At 38.5% G+C, this 11,666-nt stretch overlaps 1 protein-coding gene across 1 annotated transcript; it reads right to left on the bottom strand.

Moving 5' to 3' along the window:
- Window positions 1–5,639: 5,639 nt before the first annotated feature.
- SLC19A3 (solute carrier family 19 member 3) lies at window positions 5,640–11,664 on the bottom strand (the record flags this gene model as incomplete). Its single annotated transcript, XM_081815299.1, has 4 exons — window positions 5,640–6,889; window positions 7,679–7,820; window positions 9,525–9,717; window positions 11,493–11,664. Coding segments are annotated over 4 exons (684 nt in total), but the record flags the coding sequence as incomplete, so codon positions are not given.
- Window positions 11,665–11,666: the final 2 nt, after the last annotated feature.

Genomic DNA, 11,666 nt, shown 5'->3' with positions numbered 1-11,666 from the left:
ACTGTCTGTCAAGTGGACACAGCTAAGTTCCCTAATATTGTTTTGCCCCCCATACTAGCCTTTTTTTTTTTTTAATTCTGAAGGTTTGGAGGAGCTAAACTGGTGAAGATAAATTTGTAAATGACTTGCTTCCTGTTGCCCAAAAGGTCGACATTATTTTGGCAACTATGTTTTACAACCTTCTTTATAACCCACCAATTCCTACAGTGTCCCTAGAATAAACTCTGACTAGAAAGTTACAGACTGACCCTGGGGATACGGTCTACCAAAATGGGACATCTGACAATGGAAATGTAAGCATTTAGTTAAATTTCACATATCTTCACATAAAATAACATTTTAATTTGCTCTTTAGTGTTCAAGCAGGAAAACCACAGTAAATTTAAATAAAGCCAGCATATGTTGTTCTAATCCGGGCCAGGATCGGCTGGAGCAGAAGCTGACTCTAGAGGAAGTAAGGAGAGTTAATTTCTGTTTCTCTGCTGCAAATAGAAAAGGAAAAAGCATGGTTTTTTGAAGGCTTCTGATTAAAAATAAGCTAATTGTAGGAGCTAGAACAATGTCTGGTTCATACCAAGCACAGAATTAATTATTAATAAGAGGTGTTACTACTTTAGATGGAATCTCCACCAGGGCAGTTCAAGGTTTTCAGCCTAATACAGACAGTCTCTTCTCCTTTTCCATTAGTGAAATGGCTATAGTTTCCAAAATTCAAAACATATGCTCTGCAGTGTAATTAGGCAGTATCAAGAGATATTTGAATTGCAACTGTCCTAGAAAAATGCTACTAATGTGGTTTCTCAATCAAAACTCAGGCAGCCCAAGAAAATGTGTATGCCTGGACATCTCACATTTAGAAAAATAATTATTACTATTAATATCAGCCAAGACTTACCGAGCCTTTACTGTGTGCTGGGCACTCTTGGGTACTTGATATACACGTCTTAGCTCATTTAATCCTCACAAAAATCCTATGAAGTAAGACTGCTCTTGTCCCCATTTTATAGATGAGAACACTGGGGTGCAAAAACGTGAAGTAACTTTCCCCGAATCATGCAGTGCACAGGAATATTTTCAGCGGGGCAGGTTGATGGCACGAGCCCAAATCCCCGGAAGCTCCATCAAATACCACATCAGACCATCCCATTCCTTCTTGTATTGTCAGGGAGACAGGAGGTTGGCAAATTCAACAAGCTCTCTTTTCTCAGTTCTGCTTGTTTTTATTCCTTTCTGGACAAGTTCCGCTCTCTGCCTCTCCCGTTCCTGCATCAGAGATTGCCCAGCTCCGAGTCCTCGGAGCCATCTCCCTCCCCGCCAAACTGTCAAGGCGTAGTCCGGACACCGAGGGCTACACCCCGCTGAAGCCAACTTCCCCTGTAAAGTCAAACAGAGACTTGATGTTTGGATCTAGATCTTTTTGAGAATATGGGTGGCAGGTGGGAAAAATGCAAGCCAACATCTTCCTTAGAGTGCCATGATCGAAGGAACTTAATTCAGAATTTCTTTAGATTTTTGTGCTCAGTGGCTCAAAGCTCTAGAACCACAGATTTAGAGAAGACTCCCAGGGCAGCCTCCCACCTGACACCTAGACACCACCTGAACCCCCCCCCCCACCGCCTCCAACTCCCCACAGGTAATATTTTTCTGCCTCTGCAAGAGTAAAGGGACACCCAATGGTCAGGTCAGAATGTTGTTGCTTTCGTCTTGCTTTTTTACTTTTCAACTGAATATGAGCTGTTTTGATATGTAGGAAATAATCTATGCATCAGGAAAGGACCAGATGCTGTTGAGACTCTAAAGCACATTCCCCAGTTACCTGATTCTAGCTTTTCATTACCAGGTAAGCTATTTTCCAGATCTGGACATTGCAGATATCTAAAAGCAACATGAAATAATTCTTATGGACAAACATGCAAGTGGATTCTGTCCAGTAGAGGGACCATCTTCCTTCCACATGGTAAAAACTCTGTTTCCAGTAAGGATATAAATGAGAAAGAACTCTGGGTTCTTTTCTGGATGTTGGAATAAATAATAAGGAAGAGGCCATTTGTCAGGGGTGGGGATGAGAGAAACAGGTAAAGGGGGTCAAAAGGTTAAAAGAAATTAAATAAGTAAAAAATGCGGAAAAATGAGGAAAACCACCCAAAGTGATTCTGCCTGTATTCTGCTATGGCAACAGGGTGCATCTGTCACCCTGGCCAAGCTGAATGGTAAGTGTGGGAAGCAGCCCTGCAAGCTCAGAGCTGCTGGGCAGGCCATGGCCAGGCCTTGGGCCACCCCTCCCAGACACCTGTCATTTTTCCACGAGATTGGCAGGCACTTCCCTTGGACCTTTCAACACCCACTACCGTGTGTGCCTCTTCCCTAAAGACCCGGTAACCCTGCTTATTTGTCAAATGCGCACCACGTGCCTCTTCATGTGACCATTTCCTTAAACCAGATCTAAATATTTCACTTACCAAGGGCTAAGTATAGACAAAGGGCAAGTGCAAGCAAGCAAGAATCATAACCTTTTTCTACTCAGAAATGGTTACTCTCTTGCCATTTCTGTCCCCTTACTCCTGTTATTTATGAATTCTGTTTCTGTTGTTTCCACGAGTCATTCTACGTACAAAACAAAACATTTAACGTATTTCTCCATAAGGTGTTCTAACCAGTCAAGAAACCCCACACCTTACAGCAAATCTATGTTTTAATATTAAAAAACCTTTCTCTTTAATGATACCAAATGAAAAAAATTTCTTTTCAAAATACTCTTTTGTCAGGGCGCCTGGGTGGCTCAGTCGTTAAGCATCTGCCTTCAGCTCAGGTCATGATCCCAGGGTCCTGGGATCTAGCCCCACATCGGGTGCCCTGCTCCGCGGGAAGCCTGCCTCTCCCTCTCCCACTGACCCTGCTTGTGTTCCCTCTCTCGCTGTGACCCTCTCTGTAAAATAAATAAATAAAATCTTTAAACAAACAAACAAACCAAAATACTGTTGTCTTCTGCGTTTTTTCCTTTTAATTATAGATGTACATTTAGGTTATTCATGTATATTACAAAAAATGAAAAAAAATTCAGAATGGTTACATGTGAAAAATAAAAATCTCCAGCTCCTTATTCTTCGATGCTAACTTATATCCCAAGAGGCGAAACACTTTTTAAAAGTTAGCATTTCAATTTTGTTATGGGTAATTTATGTGGTGTAAGCATCAAAAGCCATGGAAAGATGCCACTCCCTCCCACCCCCCACATTCCTCATTACTCCTTAGCAGGTAATTGTAATTAGTTTTGTTTGTCCTCCCAGAAAAGTTGTATGTGTACATAAGCTGATATAGGTACTTTTCACCTTACTTTTGCACAAATGATGAGCTCCCACATTCATTATTTTGGCATTTGACTTCTCTCCACTTAATAATTTATTTTAGAGCCTTTTATCACTATGTAAGAATCTTCCTCATTTTTTTTATCCAGTTAATACTATTACAAGTGAATATATTGGTGTACCATAATACATTCTCCCTGTTCCCATGTAGCGACATTTAAATAGTTTCCAATCCTTTGTTCTCAGAAACACTACTGTAATGAAAAACATCTGTGTGAGTCATTTTCCAGGCAGGTAGTACATCGGTAGGGTGTATTTCTTTTTTTTTTTTTTTAAAGATTTTATTTATTTATTTGAGAGAGAGAATGAGATAGAGAGAGCATGAGAGTGGGGAGGGTGAGAGGGAGAAGCAGACTCCCCGCTGAGCAGGGAGCCCGATGTGGGACTCGATCCCAGGACTCCAGGATCATGACCTGAGCCGAAGGCAGTCGCTTAACCAACTGAGCCACCCAGGTGCCGGGTAGGGTGTATTTCTATGAGAGAAATCTATAGGTGGGATTTGTAATTGTGTGAGTGCAGAGTTTTCCTTCACAGCAATGAAGCTAATTTATATTCCCATCCCCCATCTTTGAGACTGCCCGCTGCCCCTTTCCCAGAGAACCAAGTGTATTGTTACACTTTTGGATTATTTTCTAGTCTGCCAGGTGAAAAATGGTATCTCATTGTACTTTAACAAACATTTCCCTCATGAGTTAATTTAAACATCTTCTACATGTCTGAGCCATTTGTATTTCGCTTTCTCCGAATTCCTTGTTCACATGATTTGCCCATTTTCCTATCAGGTGACTGATCTTTCTCTTACCAGTTGGTGTTGGTTCTTTATAAATGAGGGAAAGCAGCTTTGAAGTGTTGCAATATTTACTCCAGATTATTGTTTGTCTTTTGGGTTTGTTTGCAGTGATTTTACTTCTACACGTTAAGTTTAGTTTTATGCTGTCAGTTCATTTTATTAAATGACTTCAAGGTTTTTTACTACTTTAGAAAGATTTGAGGTTATACAATAATGTTATATGTTTTTTTTTCTAGTATTTTTGTGGTTTCAGTTTTGTTTTATAACTGTACATTAATACTAGATATTACATATGGATGGAGTTATTCTATCACTCTTGGGTCCAACTTTGTTTTCCTTTGAAAAAAATTCCAATTTATTAAATATTCCATCTTTTTCTTCCTTTTGTATGAGATGCTATCTTAATCATAGTCTAATCCATTCAGAACTAGGGGTTGATTCAGAACTTTTTACTCTTTTCCAGTGGACTGTCTCTTCATGTTGCTGTTACTGCAGTTGAGAGTTTAAATAGCATTTTATTCTCTGCAAATAATTTAATTTCATTTTCCCACTTAACAAAGCATTTTCTTGGTTCTTCTTTGTTAACTTTCCAAATAAAATTTAGAATCACCCTTACAAGTCTTAAAAAAAAAATGCTGTATTTTTTCCTCTGAGACAGTATTTAACTTATAAATTCATCTAGAAAGCAGGATCATAGGGGAAGAGAGGAAAAAATGAAACAAGACGAAACCAGAGAGGGAGACAAACCATAAGTGACTCTTACTCATGGGAAACAACCTGAGGGTTGCTGGGGGTGGGGGTGGATGGGGTAACTGGGTGATGGACACATGTAATGAGCACTGGGTATTATATAAGACTGATGAATCACAGACCCGTACCTCTGAAACAAATAATACATTATATATTAATTATATAAAAAAGAAAGCATGATACCTTTATTTTTTCTTCCTAACCAACAACAAGATAGGCTTTTCCATGTGTTTAGGTGTTATTCTGTAATCTATAGAAGTTTTTGCAGGCATATTCATATATGCCTTACACATTTATTAAATAGATTACATGTAATTGTTTTGTATTATTTTTGTCCTACCATAAATTGGGTCTTTTACTCCCATGCATCTTCTAAATGGTTGTTGTATCATGAAGGCAGTGGTTTCTATATACTTACTTTCTGCACTGCGATCTTAGTTTTTAGTTGAGTCTCCTGGGTGTATACTTGTGTCTGGAATAGTGATAGCTTTGCTTTCTCTTTTACAGTTCATCTCATTTTCTTTCTTTTGCTTGTGTAGTTGTGTTGGCTTATACCTCTAGTACAATAAATTAAATAAGGAGAATAATAGTGATCATCCTTTCCTTGGTTTTGATATAAGTAGGAATGTCATTAGTTTTCCCTACTAAGTAAGTGTTGGCTTTGGGGCTGAATCTTATTTTCAGTCCAGTAATCAAATTTTAGAATCTGGAGAAAAGGATATTTGAAACACAAATTTTGAATCAGCATTCTTTATTTCCATGGCAGACTGCTCCATGTTTCCTCTGTTGCAGTTTCAAAGGACACAAGCACAGACGATTCTCAGCACAATTCATCAAAAATTTAGAAAGGCTCTTTACTATTTTTGCACACATTATTTTATGTAGCACAACCTTTGCCATTTAAAAATTAGGTGTTCCCCCCACCCCATCAGTGTTTTCTTACTTACAAATACTTTTAGAACTCCTGGAAATTTCTTAGACAGAGATCACACTGACATAGCATTAAAACACCTATCTGGGGTCATGGTAGGGAGAAAGCTCATTGCCTCCCCTGGGGCCACCAGGGATGGACTTGAATGTCATTCTATGGACACACAGGAATGTCTGGGGCTATTCCTGAGGTAGAGTTTCAACAACAAAGCTCAGCAGAACACAAAGTAAAAAGTAATCATGACAAAATTAAATGGTGATATAATCAAAAAATAGCTTGTGAATTATTGTTATGAATATAGCATGTGAATCCATGCTGTGGATCCATGTTGTGAATCCATGTTGTCAGGATTGAAGAGAGGTCCTTAGAAATGGGACCAGACCTTGAAATTCTCACAGAGGACTGCAAGTTATATAGAAATACACTTAATGGAAGAAGGAGGAAAATGGCTATGTGACAAAAAATGTCCCATCTCTTGCCTGTTTTGGTAAGATAAAACAAATATCTAAACCAAGCAAAGGGGTCAGTCCAATTAGTATTTCTGCTTATGAATGGGGAACAGCAACTGCAGGATGACTGGAGTTTTCTCGTGGCTTGTGTCCATGCCATTTATATGTCCTAGGGAGTAATCAAAACCAGAATTTCCCAATCCTTGCTATTCGCTGGAGTCCCCAACATGGGCTATTTGACTGAGATGATGGGCCTTGTCAACTGCATCCAGTTGGACACATAGTATCTGGTCTAAAACTGAGATTTTGTTGTGGTCTTGAAAAGGTTCACTGAAATCCAGACTTAAGAAGTGTGTCAATTTATGGCACTCAGTGACTTTGTGACCAAGAGGGTCCTTGCTCAGTGGATGCAGTGGCTGCCATAAGGTTAGAGTTTTGTTCCCATGATGACATTCCTTATTCCCTCTGGGTGGGGCTCATCTGGATTCTGACTTATAGCAGAGCTCTGTGCTTGCTTTTGGCATTTGGTTGAGTAGATGATGTACATGCTTCTCGTTAGAAAAATGGCGGCAATAACTGCAAAATAACTCCCATAAACTAAAAACTAGAGAAAAACAAATACAATTAACTAGACACACAAAAATATGACTGTCTATGTCATTGATAAACACAGTGATGGTGCTGATTTGCTTGGATTGTGGGATAACTAAGACCCAGGACTGTAAGAAGAGTCATTTAGATTTACACAATACTTTCTTCTTCTATCTTAGAAGAATCAGCTATAAAAGTGTGAGAAATGCAGTAACTAAGAATGTGGGCTCTGGAGCCAAGGTTACTTGGGTTAAAACCCCAGCTAACACCACCACTCGTGAAAAAACACTAAATCCCACTGATCTATGTGTTTATGTCTGCAGGACAGTGCAATGCTATGAGTGAATTTTAGATAATGAGGTTACTTCCTACATGCCTTATCCCCCCTTTCCCAGATCCAAATGTAAAATGTGAAATTGGACTAATTTCAAGTCCCTCAGTGGAGTAGGGAAAAGGAACTGAGCTCTGCAGCCATGTACCATTTCTAGTCGAATCTCTTAACCCTTGGAAGGGGATGACAGGAAGAAGAGCAGACATACAGGGGACACAGTTACCGGAGTAGCACCTGATGAGGTGTTAGGAGCCACAGGCAAAGACTAACTGACTGTGTTTATTGCTGAAAACCTACTTGGTGTGTTACAATATGACAATTAAGGAATTGCTTATTTAAAAATTTGCCCAACTAAGCAATTCAAGAAATTAAATATTGGCTGTGGTGAGGCTGAAAAAACCTTTCAGATTACCTAGGTATTCTACATTCCCCCAACTACCTGACTAGGAAAACGGCAATATTGCAGCTTACCTGGATGCTGATTGGCAGGTTGAGTCCTTTCTGATCTACTACGATCACTGTCATAATGGTCTGAATCACCAGGGCCATGAAGGTGTTCATTCCAAACACCAGGGCGTAGCGTTCCACACTCAGATTAACTGCGATCTGAAATCTATCATTAAACGTTGAATTACGTTTTTTTCTTTTAACAAAATACACATGGGACTCTTACCTTTAAAAGACAGAAACTGAAGATAAAAGTGATGTCTTGTTACCAGTACTCTTTGGCTAAATCTCCTCCAGTTCAGACAAACAGGTAGAGCAAAGAAAGGGAATTAATTTTAAAAATACAGTTGAAGGCTGAATTAAAATACCAGTTGAGGAAATATGACACAATTCCTCCTATCCAATTCAATGCTTCCCAGAAATGAAACCTAAATATTCTAAGTTCTCATAACCTGAGAATATTTGATGCTATCTGATTTTAGATACTGTTTCACAGTGAATTTTTATGAAAATGCAAGCAATATCCAATCCGTGGAATCATTTGGAGAGTTATTCTTTCTATTGTCAATTGTATCAACAGCTTTTAAATTTTGGTAAGTGAGTTACTTATTCTTTGGAAGATCCAGATCATGACTGGCTGTGCAACTGAATGAATCTGTAATTAATTTGTTTTTAATAATTAAATAGATTTTGACATCTTACAACTCATGAATGACTGGCAAGTGTATGTTATTTAGAGCTCTTCCGTGGCAAAGGTAAAAGAATTTTGGTTCTGAAGATTCTTTTTTTTTTTTTTTTAAGATTTTATTTATTTATTTGAGACAGAGAGAATGAGAGAGACAGAGAGCACATGAGAGGGGGGAGGGTCAGAGGGAGAAGCAGGCTCTCCGCTGAGCAGGGAGCCCGATGTGGGACTCGATCCAGGGACTCGATCCAGGGACTCCAGGATCATGACCTGAGCCGAAGGCAGTCGCTTAACCAACTGAGCCACCCAGGCGCCCCTTTGGTTCTGAAGATTCTTAAAATGAAAAGAAGTAATGTAATCCTACCTTAACAATGTCCTTTCGCATTAAAAAGAGAGACTTAAGAGATATGAGTTTGATTCATTAAACTGACATATTTCCATAAAAAAAGTAAACTTGCCAACAAGCTTATTCTCTTTCTTTTGTTCCATGATCTTTTCAAAGTCTGCTTATATTTCTGTGTTTCGTCAATTCCTTATCAAACATTTTTCACACATTAAATCCCAAAACTTAATAAAGTTTCTGGCTCTACTTCTTTCATATGATTTGAAATTCAAGTATTTCTTATCTCTTTTGGTTAATATCAAAGCACATTTCCAATAGTCAGCTTTCTCTGAACTTCTATATGGAACAAAACATTTTTCATTTAAAAAAATGATTTCTGGGATATATAGTTTCTTATAATCATTGCATCTACTTTTTTCAATATCCAACTTTTTATAATTTGCTGAGCATATTTTGCTTTACACAAAAGTATATGCCTGGAATTACACAAACAACTAAATGAAATTAACAGTAAACTTAATCATTCAAAATCAGATTGCTCCACACCTTGTTATGGCAAAAAGCTTGAAATAAAAATCACAACCCGACAGTGTATCATCGCTTTTGTTTTTTGAACCCACAGAACTTGTTTTTTTCTTTGATGACTAATCTTAGCAACATTCACAGGGCAAATAGTTAAATGAAAACATGGCTTAATTGTGTCCAATTTAATATGTAATCAACATTTAATATTGCAATTGATTAAAATCCTTCTGAAGTTCTGCAAGGAACTATAGAAATGCTACAGAAGAGAGAATATGGTGTGGGTTTAGGAGTGGAGAGAAATGGTTGGTAATACTTACACTGCTATGGTTATAAGAAGCATATAGCTGGACTTGAATATCAGATAACCAGCATAGCATGCCCAGATGTCCGTCGTGTAGTGCATGAGAAATAGAGAGCCTGCACTAATGATGGAGAAAATGGCTAGAGCCAACTCTCCCAGAAGATCCCAGTTGACTTTCACATAGCCCACTGCAAAGGCAGCTGCTGCCCCTGAAAAAGAAACATTAAGGGAGATCCAAAACATTGACTTTGCATGTGGGATAGGTCAACATGCTCTCTTTATTTATTTTTTATTTTATTTTACTTTTTTTAAAGATTTTATTTATTTATTTGAGAGAGAGAGAATGAGAGAGAACACATGAGAGGGGGGAGGGTCAGAGGGAGAAGCAGACTCCCTGCCGAGCAGGGAGCCCGATGCGGGACTCGATCCCAGGACTCCAGGATCATGACCTGAGCCAAAGGCAGTCGCTTAACCGACTGAGCCACCCAGGTGCCCAACATGCTCTCTTTAAAAAGCCACGTCTTAGGCAAATCTACAAGATGAATATGTGGCTTTCACAAAAATAGTATGATCCACCTAAATGTGGATTTATCTTTTTCTCAACCAGGTTTTCTTTTGACTTCTCTCTTTACCTCCTCTTCTTTCAATCAGGTAGTTGCCACACTTTTAATTAGCATCTACTACATGCTGTGCAGTGCACCCTGTGGAGGGGCGAGAAAGGTTCTTTATCACAGCAGATTGGGGAGAAACAATACGTAAACACAGTCACTTGCTACAACATAGAAGAAGAGGGAAAGGGCCGCTCTGGTGTATATCTAGCCTGTCCATACTTGCCTTTCTTGTTCATGGTTTCTCATAAATTTTTTCAACGGGTAATGGATGTTTTGCACTGGGTAGAAAATTTTAGTCTTTATTAGTAATCTTAATCTTCTGGTCTCCATCTCAATATCTTTGAGATCTGGCCTCGTTTACTTGAGGTTTTCAGCGAACTCTATACTGACTTACGGAGTTTAAGAGATTGAATAATTAGCAGTCATTAGGGTTACTATTTATAGTTCTTTTTAACAAAATGAAAGGTATTTATGTTTCAAATTACTGATGTTTGGTTAATTACCTCTTCCAGTGTGATCCAGGAAAGAACCAGTGTTACAAAAGAAATAAAAGTCTTTCCTCCCCAGAATTTGGAACGTAAGAGAAAGAATTTCAGTGAACCAATTCTAGTGCATTCCTGGTGTGCAGGAGTTAAGGTGAAGCCTCCCAAAAGAGAAACAATAGGGAGAACAGACACCACGTGAGTTTTCTGAAATTTTTGGTAAATGAGGGTGTGGAAATCTCCTACTTCCTAGAAAATATCTTTAAAGTCTCAGTTGAGTTTAAGTTTCCACTTACCAGGATATAAATATTTATTGTAGAGTAAACTTCAAAGGCAGATTTCCTTCTGATATTAGAATCCTGACTCTCACATTTATTCTACTTCTCACTTAAATCTCTTAAAGCTACCTTTGGAAATTTTTGGCATGGAATCTAGAATTGCTAAAGGTGGGTACTAGCTAAATCAAATCCTTTAGTAATAAAACTCTTCCAGTGGTAATCTGGAAGCCTTGATAGTTCAATCTATTACTAAAATAATAAAAACTTCTTACTTATGTACCAGGTGAGTATTTTCCTTTGGATATAAAAACAACTTGGAAGAGTAAGTGGCATTATTAACCCCTTTCCTGATGATGAATTGGAATCTTAGGAATTTGGCCAGAATTTAATCATTTGGTGCTTACTCCTGAGCTCTTGAGTTACCTGCTGTAACTCTACCACACTGAATAGAAGTGTCACGGTCCTCTTTTTCTTTTTTCCAGTGAATCCCATTTAAAAAAATATTGATATGCCCTCTGAACAGAACTAGTTTACCACCATGGAGTTTAGCAACTGAAGACATAAACTTAAAGGGGGTAACCCATCAAAGGAAGATAAATCAATGTTTGCTTACCTCCAAAGGTTGCAATAGCTTCTACTGCCCCATTATAGATTGTAGAACTCTGGGACGGTGCCTTGTAATCCCACAGGATTTGAACATAGTTCAAAACCTGGTTAAAACCTGCTGTGGAGAAGGCCCACCACAGGGACCAGTAGAAAAGTCGCTTTGAGGAGTAGCACTCCTTCA

This window comes from Leptonychotes weddellii, chromosome 3 (assembly GCF_054177405.1).
Source record: "Leptonychotes weddellii isolate Sample4059 chromosome 3, ASM5417740v2, whole genome shotgun sequence".
Taxonomy (NCBI): Eukaryota; Metazoa; Chordata; class Mammalia; order Carnivora; family Phocidae; genus Leptonychotes; species Leptonychotes weddellii.
The sequence above is the reverse complement of the archived record's forward strand: the minus strand, read 5'-3'. Positions and strand labels throughout refer to the sequence as shown.